This window comes from Poeciliopsis prolifica, unplaced genomic scaffold, assembly GCF_027474105.1.
Source record: "Poeciliopsis prolifica strain line A6 unplaced genomic scaffold, Auburn_PproV2 SCAFFOLD173, whole genome shotgun sequence".
Taxonomy (NCBI): Eukaryota; Metazoa; Chordata; class Actinopteri; order Cyprinodontiformes; family Poeciliidae; genus Poeciliopsis; species Poeciliopsis prolifica.
In genome coordinates, this window is record NW_026562548.1 from 59,277 (window position 1) to 80,426 (window position 21,150).

General features: G+C 41.0%; 2 protein-coding genes across 3 annotated transcripts; both read right to left on the reverse strand.

Moving 5' to 3' along the window:
• Positions 1–2,486: 2,486 nt before the first annotated feature.
• On the reverse strand, positions 2,487–12,273 carry LOC129356480 (AN1-type zinc finger protein 3-like). Of its 2 annotated transcripts, none has more exons than XM_055026076.1 (6): positions 11,716–12,273; positions 9,108–9,148; positions 6,126–6,317; positions 5,418–5,483; positions 5,157–5,327; positions 2,487–4,471 (listed from the first exon to the last, which is right to left on the reverse strand). In XM_055026076.1, the coding sequence occupies exons 1-6, from the start codon at positions 11,781–11,783 to the stop codon at positions 4,317–4,319; spliced, it is 693 nt and encodes a 230-aa protein (XP_054882051.1). In that variant the 5' UTR covers positions 11,784–12,273; the 3' UTR covers positions 2,487–4,316. The 2 variants fall into 2 exon arrangements, with proteins under 2 accessions (XP_054882051.1, XP_054882052.1); XM_055026077.1 differs by lacking the exon at positions 11,716–12,273 and adding an exon at positions 6,459–6,493 and having other exon boundaries at positions 9,108–9,138.
• Positions 12,274–13,066: 793 nt separating this feature from the next.
• btbd9 (BTB (POZ) domain containing 9) lies at positions 13,067–21,104 on the reverse strand. Its single transcript, XM_055026075.1, has 11 exons — positions 20,942–21,104; positions 20,445–20,653; positions 19,270–19,633; positions 18,162–18,429; positions 17,868–18,087; positions 17,552–17,671; positions 16,984–17,093; positions 16,667–16,856; positions 16,202–16,309; positions 15,142–15,220; positions 13,067–14,984 (listed from the first exon to the last, which is right to left on the reverse strand). Exons 2-11 carry the CDS (start codon positions 20,627–20,629, stop codon positions 14,787–14,789), a joined length of 1,842 nt encoding a protein of 613 aa, XP_054882050.1. The 5' UTR covers positions 20,630–20,653; positions 20,942–21,104; the 3' UTR covers positions 13,067–14,786.
• Positions 21,105–21,150: the final 46 nt, after the last annotated feature.

A 21,150-nucleotide genomic window follows, 5' to 3' on the forward strand; every position in this document is an offset into this window, starting at 1 on the left:
TGCATTTCTGAAGTTTAAAATAGATTCCAGTGCTGAGTCTCAGGTCAGAATGTAACAGCAGAACATGGCTGACATGAGGTCAAAGAGTCTGAACTCTGATCACAGAAATGTACCCAGCTCCTACTGAGAAATAAAAAACATGTTTCCATCTCCAACAAAACAGCTGGAAGGATGGGAAAAGAAAGAGAAAGTAGAGAACAAAAATACAAATGGAAAACATGATATAAACACAGTCAAAAGTGGTAAAAAGAGGCAGGAAAGAGCACCAAAGCTTTCTGTTTTGGTAGCTGCAGTCCCATTAATATAGATTTGGAAAAAAGAGAGTCAGTGATCCCACGTTTTATTTCAATAAATTATCAGACATCCCACTGAGGATAAAGCTCTGTCTTAGAGCTCATGAATAAAACATGTGGAGCAAAACATAAAAAATGATCCTATTTATGTCAGGAAAGAGCTCCGAAAGAAAAACGCTTCAACTGCGCCATCTAGTGGTGAGGTAACACAATTGCAGAGTGAAACTAAGTTTTCCAGTGAAGCTTGGAAAAAATGCAGATTTGTCTTCAAAAATTGACATTGTGCAAACATAAATGTTTCAGCAGCTTCATGTTCCCTTTATAATGATAATTAAAATCAATAATTCTGATATTTCCACACCAAATGTAGCATTTTAGGCACAAGTAGACAGCTAAAGTTGCATTTGCAGGTACTGTTGTATTTATGAAGACCTTGAAGAACAACGAAGCAGCTTTCTCACACATTTGTACTTTCCAGGGAATTAACCTTTGGATATCCCAGTGTGTGTCACACCGCGTCCTACAGGTGATGAGTGGGCATTAATCTCACAGGACAGCTCAAATTCATCACTCCTCTCCTTTTTTGAATTGTTCCTGCCCTTTTTAAGACCTTATTTTATTTTTATAAAAAGTTAGCAGTGCCCACTCCTTTAGGAAAGTTATCCAAGAAATGTATTGCATAGCTAAATGCAGATTTAGAACTTTTTGCATTCCATGACTGAGCAGTTTTAATACAATTCAGGTAAGAATCTGCATCAAACTGTCTCATTTTTTTATCTGCTTTTTAGAAAATTTGCTGAACAAACATAATATGTTCTTGTTTTAGTTAAAACTTTTCAAAATGTAAAGATTTTTAGCTTCAAATAACTTGAATTTAATACATTTAGTACATCTAGCTTCAGACATAAAGCTAATGCTGCAGTGAAGCTTCACTACTTGTCACTAAATGCTGCCTGCTAAACATAGCAACACAAGACAAGCACCACATTTAAGTAAATGTTCATTTAGTTAAAGAAGGATGAGAAGAAACTACAAAACATTTTACTGACAGTCATTGTGTTATTTAGCACCAGTCAGACTCAGCCTTTGGTCTGAATGTTATTCCAAATTACAAGTCACAAAAAGAAATGCGTATTTTAAAAAACAATCAATAAATCAGTTTGGAAATCAGTGAAAAACTTCTCAGCAGCTTCCTGTTCTCTTTCGATCTGGGAATAATTTAAGAACCGGAGCGGGGTTTATGCTAATCACTGGGTGTCGTTTTTTTAAAATATTGTCATTGTTTTATGCTGTAGAGTTTAGGGAAACATTTCATCTTTCTGCAGTCCTGCTACATTTCCATGTTTGACCCTGAACCACATTGGCAGTGGTGCAGCAGGAGTCACCTTCCTGCTGGTGATGACCTCATTCCTGCAGTGGTTTGGGTCATGCTTTATCTTTACATCCCAACTGGTGTATGCGCTGCTACATTTAAAATATCTGATAAATAAATGCTTACATGCACAGTGAGTCAGTGTGTGGAAAGCTGGGTTTAGTAGAAACTTTCCTACTTTGTTATAATGCATAGCTGAGGCAACAAAGTGACTTTACAACCAGGAGCAGCAGGTTAGCATCTCAAAAGCTCAAATGGTACCAAACTTTGACCCCAAAGGAGTTGAACAAGAGGCTTTATGGATGCAGAGCAGAACCAGAGAATGGAGAGAAGCAGGAAGTTCAAGCCGTCTCTGAGCTTTCTAACCGGTCGGCCAAACGGACTGCGAGAGAAACGGCAAAAGCAAAAGAGGCAGATTAGCAGCTAGCTAACAACTGATGATGTCATCCAGATCATGTCATTGTGAAATATCTCTGCTGTCTGGAAATGGGGCTATTAGCATGTCATAACAGTCATACAGCAACAGCCTTCAGTCAGAGGCCTCTTCAGATTCACTGCAAGACTGACTGCTACTGGAGGTCCTTTCAACCCACTGGATTACCATCGACACTAAAGATACTAGCATGATGAGTTACATTTCATTTCCCTTTGGGATTAAAAAAAAAAAGTCTGTCTTCAAAACACCAAGTGTTTTTTTAGTTTATTTTTTTGTCACAGAATTACTGAAAGATTCTAGTTTTGGTTCTCACTTTTCAATATACCAGTACAGGTTCGGTTTGTATTGACAAACATATGGAAATAAATTGACACCAACACAAAAGCAACATCCTCTAATCCAGTTTAATTTCCTCAGCAGAAAAACAAAAGTGGAACATGATCAAATTAAAAAAGGGAAACAAAATAGGACAGAATTATGTTCTTGCTTTATACATTTAACTAAATATGCCACTCTATGCTAGGGTGTAAGTAACTCAAACTGATATAAGGTTAAATAATTTTCTTCTTTGAAAAGGTACAGAAAGATAATCTTTTTTTTTTTTCCATTTCTTATCAACACTCAAAGAAAAGCGTGGAAATGAGAACCAGTCAGAACTTCTCCAGAACCCTCTGGGAGACGCAGAGGCGAAGGAGGGAAGAAATAATCCGGTTGTGCTGAGGGTTAGCATAGTAAAGAGGTGATGGACAGGTTTTCAACCCGCCACGCTGCAGAAGCTCCAGTTCTGCTTCTCAGTTAATCCTACAACAAAACGTACAGTCCAGCATTACCCATGATGCATTGTGGGTAGCGCGCGATTATTCCGAGCCTGTTTTCAACAGATTGCAATTTCAAACCTTTGGACGCACTCTGGTGCTGAATGCCCAAATTAAGAACGAAGGAGGAAGAAACCGTCTGAAGTGCCACAAACGGATACATGTTAGACGAGTCTCAGAAGAACAGAAGGAAAAAAACTGAACAATATGCACAGCACAAAGTCCGAACAGGCAGGCTGCAGAGGCCCAGTCAGAACCAACCACCAAACTCAACAATTCACCTCGTTTCTGCAGCCAACACCACCTGAAGCATCATTGAAACACAGAATCAGTTTAAATCTGAAACAGCCAATCACAGCTGGTTGCCATGACAACTGAGGCAGACATCCCAGGTTTAAACTGAATTTTTTGATCCTGGTTTTCTCTGATGAAAAGAAAGCTCAGAAGCAGAAAAGGTGACTTATGCTAAAAAAACAAAACAATAATAATATAAACATGAAATAAGATGCTAATTGTTACATTCCAAACAGCTTCCTGCAGACCCAACACAGAACGAATGAACTGCAGAATGATTTCAGCTCAATTAAGCACTAATGAACTTCAGATGCCGTTTTGGTGTCGAACACTTTCAGTGAAAACCAAATGAAGTCGCGTCGCCGTCTGTGTACCACTCAGCGGGAGAAGAGGATCTGCTACAGGGTTGATCTGTCGGACTCCGTCCTTTAGTGTTTTTTTTCCTCGTTAATATTAATATTTATGATTTAGTCCATGTGAGCCGAGGCAGGGACTGGCTGGGAAAAACAGAACGGATCACCGTCACGGCACCCAACGCCGTGCGGTGGCGCTGTGACGCTGCGCGTGGACCGAAACGTCATGGAAGGAACAGAAGAAGAAGAAATGAGGACGAGGAAGGTGGGTTACAGGTTTTACACTCCAACCCCCTGATGGCGACCTGAGGAGCGGCCGCGGGGCGGAGCCTAACCCCCCGCTGCGGCCGAGTCATGGAGGACAGGAAGAAGAGATGAAAGCGGGCCGAGCGGCGGAACCGTTCGACCGGACTTCCTGTGATGGAGAGAGAAACGGAGAGAAGAGGAGGAAATGGTGACGAGTCTGACGGATCCATCCTCTCCAGGAGGGGAGGGTGGGGTTAAGGCTGTGTGTGTGTGTGTGTGTGTGTGTGTGTGTGTGTGTGTGTGTGTGTGTGTGTGTGTGTGTGTGTGTGTGAGAACATGCTGAGCGGGGCCTGGAACAGAGTAAACGCTCCAGCATCGAGCTTAGATCCACGTTTATTGGGTCAGATGCAGGACGCCCCAAACCACCCGCTCCCTCCCCTCCCCACCCGGTCTTCCTCCTCCTCTTCCTCCTCTGTAAGTGCCTGGTCTGTGGAGCGGGTCGGCCGATCAGGAGCACTCCTCCCCGATGCGTTGGCATGAGCGGCCCACCTTGCGGTCCAGCTTCACCATCTTGAGCACGGCCTCCTCGCGCCCTCGGCCCAGATGGTCGAACAGGCAGTCGTGCTGCTCAGGTAGACGGTGCAGCATGCAGAACACGTAGCCTGGAGGGAAAACAGAACGTAGGAAACGCTCAGAACGTTCCAAGACTCACAGTTCTGCATGTTTAGTTTTTAAAGATGAAAACTGTATGATGGTTACATCCTCGACTGCATCATTGTGACAATTCAGCAAATTTTACACAATATTAGGAACATATGAGAAAATGCAAATATATAAATTTTATTCTATTTTTAAATGACAATAAAAATTGTCTGACCTCAATAACATAATTGGTAGCAAAGGATGAATCTGCAGCTAAAACATTAACATGCGAAAAGCTCAACCTTTAATCAAAAATGTTTAGGCTGATCTGCTGACTGGTCAATTAAACGACTAATCATTTATGACTAATAATTTTATACCAAAATGAGCTTAGCAGGACATTTTTCCCCACAGACTTTAAACCAGGTGAAGTTAAAACTGAGGCCATTTTTTTACTGCATTTTGGGCAATAAAACGTTTTTCTTATTTTAGAAAAAGAAGTAAATTATTTTTCCTTTGCATCTTCTAATTTATTTCTAGTCCTGCTTAAAAAAGGCTTCACTGGGTAAATAAAAAATCAGCAGGTTGTGCTGTTTTAGTCGGATTACTCGATGCATCTTAAGAATAATGAAATGAATGAATTTCTTGCTGCGGTCCTGTGTAACGTTCAGGGCTTCGTTTGCGTTGGGGTTCTGCAGCACTCACCACAGCGACATGAGCCCAGCTCCTGCTGCACCAGCTCTAGTTTGGTTTGGCAGCGGTAGCAGCGCCGGCGGTTCTTCTGTTTGGGCGTCCCGCGGCTCTCCTCGCCGTTCCCCTCCTTCTCTTCTGTGCGCGGCCGTTTCTCCGGCGTGGCCTCGCTCTCTGAGCCGGAGGCTGCGAACACAACCGGCGGGGTTACGTGTGTGGAGCTGGAAGTGGGGCAGCTCATGCAGGGCGGCGGGTGGGGAGGGGGCGGACGCCTACCTGATTCACGCGGGCGTTTTGTGGGTGTGCAGAGTGTGCCTTGGGCCGTTTCTGTGGATGTCACGCCTGCAGATGGACAGTCACAGGATGAGAGATGCATACAGAGAAATGACCTGCTTCCACTGCCAACAGCCTGCTGGAGGGAAAACCTTGGAAACAACAACATAATGATGAAAACACGAGATTTAACTGTTATGAAGGCAGAAGATGCTACCTTCAGAGGTTTGGACACACACCGAGTGTTTTCTGAATGATTTTCTGAAGTGATGATCTGACTGTTCTCTCAACAGGCAAATGCAACTAAAATTCATTTCTTTTGTCCATATGTGACTTTTTTATGGCCATCTGAACAGCTCAATTTTGATCTTTTCATCCCTGAGAAATCTGATTTGAGCCACTTCTATATGTGGTATTAAACCAGATATGCAGCTGATTATCTGCAAAAAATATTACATTTCAGCAAAAAATCTGCGTAGCGACTTCTTCCTGTGATTTCTACGGACAGTTTTACATTCTAGAGCAGCGAGGCTCTGTATCTCTGCACTGTTCCACTGGACACAGACATCATCAGGTCCATCTTCCTTCATCATCAAAGACTCTCACTAAGCCGTCAGCTTCATATTAGACACACATTTCGTTCACCTCTGCAGTACACGCTTTGCAGTTTTAGGACTTGCAGGTGAACAGGGTAACCGTGACGTCGTTTACCTTCTGTCCGGCTGGAGAACATGGCCGCCGACTCTGCGGCTGACGGCGGCTCTGAGACGGGCGGCAGCGACAACGATAGGGACTGGCTACTGCTACTGCTGCTGTCGCTGCTGAACACGGATGATTGGCTACTCCCGGGACTTTGGATTGGCTTGGAGGCGAGGTCGTCCTCCGGCTGCTTCTTCTGGACATCTGGACGCAGAGACGGAGGAGAAAAGCGTCAGCACACCGCAATCTCAACTCTTAATGAGCTGCAGTTATCCTGCCATAAAAAATTATTTCTGCAGTAATAAAAAAAAAAAAACAAAAATTGTAAGAAGAAATTTGCACGACCGTTCATGCAGGTCGCATGCCTTTACTTCTTTCTGCTGGAGAGAAAGGATTAAATCTTCAGATCATTTGCTCTCAAGTCAAAGGTGACTTTCCTCATGCTGACCTTTGACCCAGAAGACTTACTGAATCAGCAGCATCTGAAGATCTTGTACTAGATTCTTAAAATCAGAACCTTAAAAAAGATTAAATCAAAGCTAATTACCTAAACTAAACAAACATTCCTGATACTTTAATGATTCATTAACTGACTGATATGCAGCAGAAAAAAACAGTCATGTTTTAATATTTCTAGATAATTTTACAAGTTTTAGGTTGTTGACAAATTTGTTAAAAACAACTTTTAACGTTAGTCAACACACAATTTTCAGTTCACACATTTGCCACTAAATATTTATTTTGTTCACTTTTTAATTTACCAGCTTCTTGTCTTTTAGGACCCTTAGTGTAAACATTAACCTCTTGGTAAAGACCAGTAAAAACCAGTTAACTACAGGTAAACAGAGACAGTCATCAGATTTAGATGTTCTTCAGTTTCATTGGAAAGTTGAAAACTCAAAAACCTGATATTTTACCGGTCAGTGAATGCCTCGTATTCATTTCGGTGACAGGAACAGTGCAGATGCTAAAAGTTTGAGGTGTTCAGTACAAGGTTTAAAGTTTTGTTCTGAAAAATCTTCCATCTGAGAAAGTTGGGAATGAGTTAAGACCAGGAATATCCATAAAGACTGTTTTAATAATGCTACCCAAGCTAACAGTGATGGTGCTGCTGGTTTAACAAGCTAATGAATGTTTAAAATGTCATAACTCTGTTTTCATCATATGTCATCAATTCAAACATGACATAACTCACTGAAACTGATCAGTGCATCTCTACACTTCAGTTTAGATTTTCAAGTGGAAAACAATCGTTTCTTATTTCCAAGAAACTCCCAGGCTGGTAGAAAACCCTGTGGTCAGGTTGGACACCAGAGCTTGGGCTCTGCAGGTATTGTTCCCAGCCTGGTTACTGAAGCTCACAGTGGATGCTGCTCTGCAACAACCCACTTCTGCTCGGCTCCACTCTGCTGTGTGTTGGGTCTATTCTGAGCAGCGGCGCTGTCTCTGGTGGGAGCCTCAGAGTCGGGCCCTTCGGTCCTCCGTCTGCAGTACCCGCTGGTTGCCATGGACACAGACAGGGCTGCAGTGCATCCTCCATCCATCCACCACAACCTGACTACAGAAAACTTCATGCATTTCTTAGCATGTTTAAACTTTAACTGGGGCTTTTCTCTGTCCGGGAAATGAAAGGAAATCTAAAAACAACTTTATTACCGGAGAAACCCAGAAACCACAGGAGTCTGGTACTTTTCAAACTACTTATAAATAATCTACATGAGTCACATTTCATCATCAAGGAAATATTTTCAGCTTTTCTTCAATCATCTGATCTATGACTCAACATCTTCCTTCAGCTGGAATGTTTGGAGTTAGGATGACAGAGAAACATTTTGAAAACAGGAATCTGTCGTTTGATCAGCTCTGCTGAGGCCGTCACAGGGGACCTGAACGCACCGCCGCAAAGCAACGATGCAACTTACCCAACATGCTCTCACCCACCACATTCAGGGATTTGAATCTCTGCAGTATATTGTGACAACTGTAGTTAAGCAACAACTGTTCTTGCAAACCACTGGAGAGAAACTAAACTCCAAACAGAAACATGTCCAAGGAGGAACTAACTAGTTCTGTTTTAGATATTAAATTATTCTGCATATTTAAGTTAACTCTTACACTTGAGAAAGTTTTAAAGCAAATATTAGTACTCAGCAGAAATATCTTAATGTAATCAACATGCAAAAAGCAGGAGAAAGCTTGACAGGATCATTTACATGCCGGTTATTTTTATCTCAACGGTTTTTACTCATTTCAGTTTGAACAGAAAGATCAAATATAACGAAGGTTTGAGGAAGAGAAACCAAAATTTTCTGTGTAGCTTGATGGCTGTAACATCGACTGATTCATTCAAGAACTGCTTCATATCAGTAAAACATCATTAAAGCCCCACCCAGATGGAATTGCATGCTTTTACTAATAATAAAACAGGCTTTAGGCCAGTCTTCATTTGGAAGCACTTGCTGTTTTTAGATAAGTACCAGATACTGAAATTAAAAGCGGAACTTTTAATTTCCAGTGAAAAGTGGAAATGAAGACACAGAGCTTAGAGAACATGCTCTGTGCCAAGTATAGCTAACTTTGTGTTAGCTAACATTTTTATAAGTAGATTCTAAAAGTAATAGTTTTGTTCTAATTTATTTAAACATTCTTGAATTGTGATTGACAGGTCAGACAAGATCAGTGAAGGGCCTACAAATGGCCCCCGAGCCTCACTTTGAACACCCTTGGGTAACTAAACTTTGTTGTCTAAATATATTAAAAGTTCTCATGTGGTGAAACCTGTAGAACAAGACAACCTTACTAAAAGGAAGGAGAAAATATAAGATACTCATTATTTTTTGATGAGAATTTGTTTTTTCCAGTCTGCAAACTGTACTTCTTAGATCTGCTTTACAGTTTCCTGCCACCTGCTGTTCTCATTACTGTACTGAAACAGTGAACAGTAATAAAATGCAAGAACAATCTGGAACAAATAAAGCTGTTAGAAAAACTCACCAGCAAAACATTTGGAGCATAAGTTCATGGTTTTACTGGACCTGTAAGAGCAGATAAAACGGTAACAGTTATTCAACAGCTCAGACATCCAGAGTCTGTTTCAGAATGTGGAGAAGCTAAATTATACGCTAGATAAAACACAAAGTTATGGTCTTTTTTAATATGTTCATTCACAACAGGATAATAAATGGGACTAAAAAACTCCCTTCCTCTCATAAAGTCAGTAATTTGAAGCCCATTTTCAACATCTCAGATGACAGTTATCTCACATCCTGAGTGAACAATAACAGCTTTCATAACCTCTATAGGAAGCTTCATTGACATTAACATTATTTTGAAAACTGCTCCTTTACGTCCCAGACGAGCAAAGACAAACAGAAACAGAAAGCTGCTGTTGTACCAGATATCCATATGGCTGGATTCAACCAATCATGTTGCTTCATTTCAATCCACTGGCTTTAATGAACAGTGTGTGAAAACAGATGTAAGTGTCCACCTTTTAAATCTGCGATCTACGTGTTTTCAGTTATCCTGATGTCCCAACTGAACTATGAATCAAAAGCTCTGATGTTAAGATGATGGCTATTCTTAGCAGAACATCTGCTCTGTTCTGGTTTTCCTCCAATGTTGAACCTTCATCTGCGTCCGTCCCGATCTGGACCCCTCGTTAGTCTCCATGACAAAACTGAGGCGTTTCTGTCGCTCTCGTCAAACTAAACTAAAACTTCATGGGATTTTCCCATCATTGTTCTTCCTACAGGAGTTATGGCTCTAATGCTGCAGGACGAGTAGGAATACATTTCTGCTCTTTAACATGGTGATAATCGTTTTATTTCAATATTTGTTTAATCAAGATTAAAATCTCATCCAAACTTGGCCTGAGAGGCTTCGCCAGTAAAGTTCAGGCTGGAATGAAACTATTTAAAACACTCAGACTCGTTGTTGTCACACCTTGGAGTTCCCATTTAGAGACAACATAATTAAAGTTCTTACACATAAATTTATTTGATTTATTTGTTGAAATTAAACCAAAGTTCACACAAAAACATTTTGTTTCAACAGAAATACTGGAATCAGAAGCTCACTTGAAATGAAAGGTGAAATTTAATTCAGGATTTGTGAATTCTTATACTTTACTGAAATAAGATTTTTTTTTCCAATTTTATTTAGACCTAGTTATGAGAAAAAAAATGCAAAAAGAATTTTAAAAAATCCCAGCTACACTTTCAATAAAATTAGGCAGATTTAAGTTACCAAAATGGATCAATAGGACTGACATAACATTGGTCACAGTGATCACACAGATCATCTTTACTTGGATTCAACAATAGTAAAATATTCTACTTATCTGGTACATGCTCAAACTGTCCAAAAGATGATAGGGACAATATTCAAAAACACTTTTTTAAAATCAAGATAAAAGATTGTAAATTGATAAGGAAACCTACACTTGCGTTTATGGTAAATAAAGCAATGACTGAGAATGACAGTTTAAAAAATTATCTCAAAATGTAATTTTCATGAGCTACATGAGGAAGAAGGGCCTATTACAGGGAGAAATTGGTCCATTTAGAAGCTGAAAGCTGCTCAACAGGATCTAAAATTAAACAGGGACAACGTTAAAGGTTAACATCCATTCCTGTAAGGAAGGTCCTGTTCGGAGCCGAGTGCAGCCAGAAGGTTAGGTGGGTCAGGCCGGCCTGCGGCTCCAGGCAGGTGTTATTCTGAGTGGAGGCAGCCAGAGTCATTAACACTCAACGGTACCATTTGGGTCACCTGACATTGACAGGTGGGCTCTGGTTTGCCAACTACACCCAGAATACTGGAGCAAATGGGTGAGGGGTGGCTGCTTCCCAAATGACAAGTCATGTGACAGAACATGGGAGTATCTTCCTGTCTGGAGGTGGCCTCCATTAATCAGGGATAAAACGGTGTGTGTCTAGTAATGAAACAGAGATAAGCTGAGAACACTCTGTTTCTATCTAGTGTTACAGTGAGTTGCATAATGGTGGAGAGAAACAAACTGACAGTCGTTTGTGTCGCTGTTGAATAGATTAGAGATCATGTGAAGTCATTTCTCCTATGGGGCAACACAGCAGACATGAGTGAATCACATCCGGTATTCAACACTCATCCACTAGTTTGACAAAAACCGACTGTAAAAACGGCTGAATAAGCTTCAAAGCTTGTTTGAATGACGGAGTTCTTTACAATATATGCAAAATCACCTGTTTGTAGTTATTATTTGTGTTTCTTTTCAAGGATTAAGGACAAAATGGCACGTTTAGAAGAAACCTGCTGGCAATAAATCATTTTCTCTCTCGGGTACGTCATCTCCTGGCTTCACGAACGGATTTAAAACACCATCTTTTTCCAGCGAAAACCGAAACCCACCACCGGAATTACATTCATCCATCATGTATTCATACATGTGATTAAATTGAGTTGTTTTAGAAGCGATAAGGTGTATTTATTAGCCCACTTCCCAACCCCCCACCCTCGGCCTGCTCGGCAGAACAACAACAATGGGTTTGAACATTTCATCCGGATTTACTTTTCGGTTACAGATAGAGGGTTTAATCTAGTTTATACCGGCTCAAACACTTACCCCCAAAACCCGCAGGGACACCGGGGAGGTAGAGAGGAAGCTTTGCTCCGTTCACTTGTGTCTCCCATGACTTCCAACAACCCCCCAAAAAGCCCCAGTATGGAAACGCAAGGCCGAGGATGAGTCCGGGGCCTGGTCCTTGAACGAGGAAAACGGTCCAACAACCAACAGAAACAAAACAAAACAAAGGAAGAGAGTTAGCTTCCGTTAAAGTCCACAGTCCGAGGAGGAAGGGCGGTGGAGGTGGTCCGTTTCGGCCGTTGGGAAGAACAAACGGCTCGGTTTGAAGTGGAATAATTGAACGGTACTCAAAGCAATCAGCTGGACATTCGGACGTTTCGATCGGCGAGCGGGAGGAGAAACGGGGGGGTTCCGGTGCCTCACGACACACCGAGAAACGGGAAATGACCACCAGCCGTCCGGGGAAACAGATAAAACACAATTATGGCGACGTTAAATAGGTGGGAGGGTGAGATAAAAGGAAGAAAAAATAAATAGACCAAGGCCTTCCCCTCACGGCGGCGCAGGACCACCCCCATCCACACGGCGCTGGTGCGTCGCGTCAGGCCGGAAACGCGTCCATCAAACCAGAAATGTCAATATTGACCGACGAGACAAGCGCAGAATGAAGCAAGAAACTAACAATTACACGATTAAACCGAACTGAGCTGGAAATAATTGAAAATATTTGACTTTTTTATGCAGCTGACATTAAAATGAGGCGAGACTGTGAACATGTCGGCCTAGTGGCGATTATTGGCTTTGCTGTAATCTGTTTACCTGAGTAAAGCTCACACACAGTTTAAACTACTAAATCAAACAAATTGAACGTTTTAAAAATAAGAGTTTGATGTATTTTGTGTGGTTAAATAGGTTCAACTATATGTTTAAAAAAGTTTTTAAAAAGTTTGAAAAAACATTTTAAAATTTCTTCTGCAAAAACTAAGAAAGATCCAAAATATAGTGGAATATCAAACTATCAATCAATATGAAACTACTCCAATGAATTAGGTGGAAATATAGAAGATGTTAAACCTTCATGTTGCCAAAGATAGTAAGAAATGGTAGATAATACATTTACTTACTGCTATTTGTAAATGTGTTATTAACTCCACTTTGCATAAGTAATATTTCAGGATTGTTGCTACATCCAAAACTTTCACCCATTTTATCAGTTACCTTCATCCAACACTTACAACACAGGACCCATGGAAGAAGGGGATGGGCACACATCTGGAGATTTCACTATGGTCCACGTTAGTTACTGTAGAGTGGGACCCATGCGGGTTGCACAATTTAAAAAAAGAAATAAAAAACTGTTCCATTTTAAAGAAAATGCCACAGGGAGCCATTCAAGTTTCAAAATCAAAGATTATTAAAAGTTTAATGACAACAACAACCTCTCATTAGGTAGCATCAATGTTGTCTAATGAGCTAACAGAGCATTAGTGCCTAAAGCAAGATGAACACAGTTACTAATCAATCAGCACAGCTTGTTCTGTAACAGAAGCTTTGAGGACTCAGGAGATCGAGGTCACTGCATCGCCTGTATGAAAGACGTCACCTACAGCAGCTAACGGCTAACAGCAGCTTTCCACACGGGCACATCAGTGGGAGCCCTTCACAGAAATCACAACCAGCATTGTTAGTTGATCTCCAAAACTTAAAAATTACATTACTGAGAAGCAGTTTGTAGAACAATGAGTGCAGAAACACAACCAGCATCACTGATCAAAAGTAATGTATGCAAAAAGCTAAACTAGGAAAATTTATAAATCTATGGGATATCATCTCTACCATAACATAAACAGCCCTATTTCATTTAGGAACTTTAACTTTCATTTAGGAAGACTTTAACCAGCTAATCAATCTCATACACTGCAAAGAGGAGGTGGAAAGAGAGAAAACAATTGAGCTAATTATCTTATTTCTCACAATACAACACTGAACAAATCTAATAACATTTCTTTCAACTCAAAAGTGCAAAACTTCAATGCACACAAGAAAAAAATGAACACAGAACAGCTTATTTAAATAAAAAGAACAAAAACTCAAACAGAACATCTTACTACATCCCCCAGAAACCACTAGGAGTTTAAATGAATTGTTCTTGCAAATAGAAAGACTCCCAATCAGAACTCATGAGCTGTGATTCAGTCAGAAAATCCAATCTGCAAACTTTATTTATGTGTCCTAAAATAAAGTGCAAACAGCAGCTGCTTGTATTTCCAACTCTTCACATCAGACAGTCCTAGTGCATGTTAATTTGGTCCGAGCTTCTGAGCCCTGATTTATGTCTTTATGCAAACTTAACCCCCAATTATTTATATTAAGCAACTTAAACGCTTAGAACATTCATCTATGGTGTGAATTCTTATCAAAAGTGGCACCAGATATCAGCATCTGCTTCGTTTAGCGTACGAAAGCCTGATATTCAAATTCTCAGTTATTACTCAATATGTAAATGCATAACATGATTAACTTTTATTTGCACCTAAAAAGTAACAAGATGCTTTTACTTCCCTGCTGGGTTTATTTAAGAATGAGCTTTTAAACTTTAAAAAATATATGATTGCAACTCTGCTATGTTTATGGTAAGAAAAGTCAGTTGGATCTGTTTTTTTTAAGACAAATTCCTAAAAAATAGCTTGATAAGGATCAAATCCCTTTTGTTCTTCAGTTATTAGTATGAATTTATCAAATTCACATAGCTGTTCCCTTCTCTACCTGGTCTGACTGCTTTTTTTAGTAGTACGGCATAATCATGTCAGTGTCTGCCTCGTCGTTAAAGAAAAATAATAATAAATCGGACTTCAAGATTCTGAAATGATAAAAAGTACCTTCATAAAATGTACATGTCAGTACATTTAAACCATATTTCAGTCAGAAAACCAGGAAGACAGGAGATATAAATAAAGTATGCTGCCACAGATACACAGATTTCTACTGCTGCACACATGACAGAGGGACGGTGGGCTGGAACAACGAGACAATGGACCTTAGCAGCATCAGAGCAGTGCAGTCTGGATGGTGAAAGCTGTGCAAAATGGCATTTGGAGGTCTGAGAGCTTTTAATGGTGGAACTGTGAGGAAGAGGGTGGAGGTGGGGAGGAAGGCTGGTTGGGCATCAGGCTATGTGTGCGTGAAGGTCGTTGGAGTCGCTGCTGCTGGTTGGCGACACCAGAATCAAACAAATCCGAAAGCGGACTGCCCTCGGCGACCTTCATGTCCAGCTGGGCGGGACACTCGAAGTGGACGCAGTGGAACACCTGCAGAGATGTTCAGACAGAGGTCAAAACACAACAAACATCCTGAGATTGAGTTCAGATTTAAAAGATCAGCAGTGGCAGCAGGGACACCAGACACAGGAAGAACAGAATAATTCTCTAGAATGAAAAAGAAAGCAGATTTTCAGCTGCTCTGTACCTCATTAGCAGTGTTATTGGTCCCAACGATACGGACAAAGGAAGCAGGCTGATTCTCAAACTTCAAAGTCTGCCATGATCTGTAACAAATATTAAAATAAGTTTTAAACTGTCCAACTTCAGGATTGAGTCAACAGATCACAATTATCATTACTTCCATTTATATTTGCAGAAAATCATCCAGTTAAAAAAAAATCCAGAAAAAACTTTGATTGCTGCTCTGTATAACCAAGTCTCACAGCATATTTGACTTCAAAAAGGTGATGGCAGATGATAGTTGAGATGTTTCTAATTTTCTGTTTTAGCGACTTCAAAACAGACGATCATCCAGCTATGGAAATATTCAGAACATTTATTATTTTCTGCTGTGTTTAAAACTTTTAGCCTGTCGTGCCTGACCACAGGAGTGATGTGTGTGACCAGAAAACCTCTAATGGTTGCAGATTGGGAGGAAATGACATCACTACAACCTTCTACTGAGGAACCCTGTTTGCTAGGTTCAGTATGATTCTAGTTTGTCATTTAGGAAAAAAAAAGAATTTAACGGGGTTGGCCACCAAGCATGGCACAATCCTGTGGAGACGCCCTCTACTGGCGGTACTATAGAGGTGCTGTGTTGCTGTGAATCTTAGGTCTAGATTGCCCGAGGTCTCTGGCCCAATTTCAATTCATTAAATTACAAAGTCATTTTTTAGGTCATATTTGATGTGTTTGCAACAACTGAAGGTAACATAGTTACATGCTTGTTCTATAAAACTGCACTGAGTGCCTGAAAAATACATAATGCCACCCCTTTAAATAACTTCAACGAGAAAAAAAAAATTCTAGCAAATAACTTTAGACAGTATTTATCTGCATTCTAGAATAAAACTCTGAGCCATTTTGACAAACTAAATTTTTATGCAGCAATTAAATCTATATTCTTACGTTTACTCACTCTTTGTTAAATTATTAGGATTTAACTTTACATTAAAAACTTAAATTCATCACAGCTTCAGATAAAACTGATCCCTGCTGCTGCTCAGCAGGAGTTGGAGCATCAGGAATGAGAGGTTCCTCACTGGCAGTCCACTCTGGTGCAATCCACCACTTTCGTCCACTGCTGCTGATTGGTGGAAATTTCAATGTAGTAACTATAGGAACGCTCGTCACAGTCCCAGAGGAGCAGCCTGGATTAACACAGGGAAACATAATCTGTAAAGTTAGATTTACTTTGCCGTACAGAATGAAACTCAGCTCAAAGCCTGGAAGGCAGATTTTACTCTACATTAACGTCACTCACTTTTCAATTTACACCACTGACATTAAAATGAGGCACTGAAACAAGAGGAATGAGTGAAAAAAGCCCAGTTTCAGGAATCACTTGCATTTCCTCAAAATCTTAAAAAGAACAAACTTGACCTGATTACTTCAGTTAAAAAGCAATGTTCACTCCTAAAGTAGGAACAGTAGAATAAAGTGTCTCTGACTATAAAACTGTTTAACACGGTGGTGGAACTGGACACGGTACCCGACCCATTACAGACCTTAAGGATCCGATGGAGTAGGGCTGGGCCAGCTGGATGACGATGGCTCCGGAGCCCAGCTGATGACACGTGTAGCCCGAGTCCCAGTCGTAGTTCTGAGTGTCGCCGTTCAGCAGAGCGTTTCTGCTGCGGCTCACTCCCTCGATCACACTGGCGCAGGCTGCGATGGTGGCAACGTTCTCTCTGGGAACTGGGAACAGTGGCAGCAGATCAGAGGCAGGATGTGACATTTGAGTCCAGTGATTTCACAGATTAACATTAAGGTCATAATGCATGAAAGGTATAAATATAAAGCAAGTTTTCAGCCATAAACTTACCCACAAGGCCGTTCTCCAGCGTAAATGGACGGTTGGTGAACATGCATTCAAAAGCTACGAGGTGAAACACCTTGTTGACCGTGTTGTGTGTTCCAACGATGCGAACATATCTGTAGTTTTAGAACACAGAATGAGCAACATTTGTTAATTTTCTAAGCTTGTTGAGAGGATGTAAACCACTTTAAGTTTCTAAAGATTTTAGTTTGAGTGGAATAAACAGCTGTCAACAAAAAATTAGACAACCGAAATTCCAAATTATGAAAATGTTCTTGTTTTGTTTTTTTATTTCTCTAAATATTTAACATTTTTACACATTTAATCTAAACTGTGAATCTGGATACATCTCATAATAAAATGAGCATCTTTTTCAATGTAGAAATATGAACACAATGAACAAAATCATGTTGAACAGAGATCTTTAACTCTGCATCACTTTGTAAAGTTTTCAAACAGAAAGAGAAAAGTCAAATGAAACGGATCTGAATGGTATTTTAACCTAAAGGTTTGAGTTGAGGTCTAACCACAGAGAGCAGGAACTGGACCAGGAGAAAATAAAAGTTTAATTTACCTGCAAACTCGTGGAGTGAAGTACAGATTCTGCCACGATCTGCAGAGGTACTTGGAGTGGTCGATGACCCGCACCCAGTCCAGCTCATCCATGGAAACCTCGATGTAGTACGAATACGACCTGAAACAATATCATATCCTACTGGTTAGATTTACTGGAGACTGGTTTAAATGCCTTTAGAACAAGGATATAATCAGCTAGATCAGTCATTGCCTTCAACTCAACAATGTTCTAGATAAACTACATCATGTGACATTTATAAAGCAACAGTTATCAGCCAGAGTTTAATTTCTGTTGGTGATGCAGGCCGTCTCACCGGCTGTCTCTGTCCCACAGCAGCAGTCGGATGTGGTTGATGATGGACGGCTGGCCCAGTTTGACCTGGATGCCGGAGCGACCGTCCTCCTCGATGGGGTGTCTGGAGAACCCGTGGTCCAGGTCGTAGTTCTGGGTGTCTCCGTCCAGCAAAGCAGACTTCAGCTCTCCTTTGACCACCTGCGCTCCGTGCTTCATGGTGGCGAGGTTCTCCTCTGGGACTGGGATCAGACACAGAGACCGTGATGTAGAAACGCTGAACCCGCTCTGCAGATCCGGACAGAGCAGAACTCACTGAGCATTCCCCGGTAGTTCAGGTCCATGTTGCGGCTTTCTGAGCGGCTCTTTATGGCGTCCAGCAGGTCGTCGGGGCTCACCAGGCCGGATGGCCGCACAACGTTCAGCATCTCAGTCAGAGTCATGAGCGGCAGCCGCACCGCTGACATCACTTCCTGTGTGTCCACCCCGTCCTCGTGCTGCTGGCACCACCGACACAGAGCCTGGAAGATCTCCTTCTCACTGGCAGCAAAAGAGTCCCGACGAACCACAGTCAGCAGCGCCATCTGGAGGAAGATGTTCACATAAAACAAGGGTAGGATTTAAAAAGCCAAAACTGAAAAGCTGAAAGAATTAATAGGATGGATCAATGATTGAAATAATCAACAATAAATTTAGGAATTGATTAAGGCCTTTTAATCAATTCAGTCAGAGTCCGAGCAGCAGAAAACCAAAGCTATACAAAAAATATACTAATTTGTATTTATCATCAATCAGTTTCTATGTGTCCTACCCAGAATTCCTCAGGTGGCAGTCTAAGCTTCACCTGGTTCAAATTCACTGAAAAAAAAATCTCTTATTAAAAACCTTTTTCATCTAGTTATTAATTGATTATTCTAGAAATATAAATAATCATTTTAACCCTAAACTGTACTGATGCAAAGTCAAAAAGCACTTTTTACATTAGTAATTTTTTAGTTATGTCCTTTGCCTCAAGTGATTTATGATTTATTTACATTTTTAAATGTATTTCAAATATTGCATGAAATGCTTGTAAGTGGTTAAATGAAGAATCTGCAGAATATGCCATTTTTTGACCTATTAATCAATTAATGATTTTTGGAATAATAAATTACTTAATCACCAGCTGCAACCCCATAACATTGCACTTAATATTACCTCAAACTGTACTTTTGTGTTTTTATAGGGCATGAATATAACTTAAAAATACAAGCAAATCATAGAGATAACCTGTCAAGTTAGAGCTTTTCCAATCAATACATAAAGAGCAATCAGAGCAGTTCATTAGAGATAAAATACAAACAAAAATGTTAAATATGTCTTGACAGCTTGTATGGATGTTTTCTCCAGAGTGCAGCAGGATGTAATGAGCTCCATCATGTTACCTTGGAGAGTGACAGAAAGCTGTCAGAGTTGAGAACCTCTGGAGCGTGTCTGTCCATGTACGCGCAGCAGGCCTCACTGAGCACGCTCAGACAGTACAGGCAGGCCACGTCGAACACCAGGCACACGTTGTTGATATGCAGGATGGTGCGCAGGAACTCGGAGGTGGAATCCTCCAGAGGCTGCAGGCCGTAGCGGTGAGCCAAACCCAGGAAGTCCAGCAGCACCTCTTCCCGGGCAGAACTGAGGCTGGCCCGGCCCGTGTACAGGTAGTTCAGCAGCATGGAGAACGCTTCAGCCCGGGTCTCCTCCAAACGAACCTCAGCCTGGGGCTGGGACTCCTTCATCCCACCATACAGCAAGGCCCTGAAGCAGGCACAGAGATCAGAGTGATTTGGACTTCAGATGGTTACAGAGTCAGAGGGAAATTAATTCTTAAAATCAGACGGAAGAACACTTAGAAGAGCAGCATGGTGTCATGTGATCGTCTATTCCTCAGTTTACTCTTCAGGAATAGACAATTACATTTGATAAACTGCAGCTATATTTACAACATTTACGTATGAAATCAAAACTGGAGCCACACTAGTTTTCTAAATGATCTAGCTGCGCACCAACTGCTGTGAAAAGTAAGTATTCATAATAGGAAAGTATCTCTCATGGTGGCAGCATGTTGGGACTTCATAAGGTACATTAATAAATTAGGTTGATTTCAATATTTTTTGACAATTATTCCCTAAAATTTTTCATGCTGTGTAGCTGGAAGGATTTTAGCTTTTGCTGTTTCTTTTACTTAAAACCTGTTGTGAAGCACAACCATCACAACAAAGTGTTATTTTAATAACTTCCATCTATCATGATGGATAATGGGGTCATATCCCTGACCCCAACGTCTCTCTGCCCGCCTTTCTAATCAAACAGCCAGACAGAGATTTAGAATTAAATTTTAAACAATTTAACTTAAACTGGTGGATAATGACAATACAGCAACAATGTGGTAAGAAGGGACAATAAACAACACTGATTATTTCAAAACAAATATATTTAGTTTTTATAAAACACTACTAGTTCATATATGGCTAAATATTTTAGAAGTTTAAATAAAGCCTATCGATTGCATTGATCCTTAGACCACAAAAAAACAGCAGGACCGATGAACCCGAACTTGCAGCGGTACCTGAAGTAGTGGCATCGAGCCGCCAAGATGACCCGGTGCGCCGGGAACCGCTTCCCCTCCACGACGAAGGTGACGTCGCTGTACTCCTCTCCCAGCACCAGCACTCCGAGCTGCTCCGACAGCAGGTGGATGTGGTCGATCTCCGACACGGAGGCCAGAGGCCGCAGAGGATGACTGTTGCTCATGGTCTAAGGTTTCCCCAGACACATCTAACGCACAGAGCAGACAAACCCAGTGACTGAAACCTGAAGCAGGCTGGACGCTTTCTGGAACCTCCCACCGTTAGCATGCTACATGCTAACACTGAACTCGGCGGCTCAGCAAGAAATATGTGACTAAACAACATATTTTTACCTGACACTGCATACATGTTAACAAACGTAAAGAATAAAAATAATAACGAGCAAGTTCATAGACTACACCGTTTGTAACTGCTAACAAACGGCTAACTGATCACCAGGATCGTTTATTAACGTCATTCTGCGTTTAAAACTTACCGAACTACTAACAACTACTTCCGGTTGAATTTTCAGCTGTTTTGATAAATAAAGACGGAGTTAATTGTTCGCGATTTGAAAGAAAAATAAAACCCAGCAACAAATTCAAGGTTCGGCCGACATCACAACACTGGAAATTGATACTGTTACCAGGGAGGATAACTTCCGGTTCCTGCCTCAGTTTGAACATAAACCGCAGCGCCACCTCC

What these genes read in the sequence shown, in the direction of transcription:
- LOC129356480 (XM_055026076.1), bottom strand. Translation starts at nt 11,783, where the DNA reads ATGGGAGACACAAGTGAACGGAGCAAAGCTTCCTCTCTACCTCCCCGG. An exon ending in ATGCTCCAAATGTTTTGCTG is followed by an intron (nt 6,318 to 9,107) that starts GTGAGTTTTTCT and finishes CTCTGCGTCCAG; the next exon opens with ATGTCCAGAAGAAGCAGCCG. An exon ending in GCTGGGCTCATGTCGCTGTG is followed by an intron (nt 4,472 to 5,156) that starts GTGAGTGCTGCA and finishes TTTTCCCTCCAG; the next exon opens with GCTACGTGTTCTGCATGCTG.
- btbd9 (XM_055026075.1), bottom strand. Translation starts at nt 20,629, where the DNA reads ATGAGCAACAGTCATCCTCTGCGGCCTCTGGCCTCCGTGTCGGAGATC. An exon ending in GCTCGATGCCACTACTTCAG is followed by an intron (nt 19,634 to 20,444) that starts GTACCGCTGCAA and finishes TGCCTGCTTCAG; the next exon opens with GGCCTTGCTGTATGGTGGGA. An exon ending in GAACTACCGGGGAATGCTCA is followed by an intron (nt 18,088 to 18,161) that starts GTGAGTTCTGCT and finishes GTCTGATCCCAG; the next exon opens with TCCCAGAGGAGAACCTCGCC.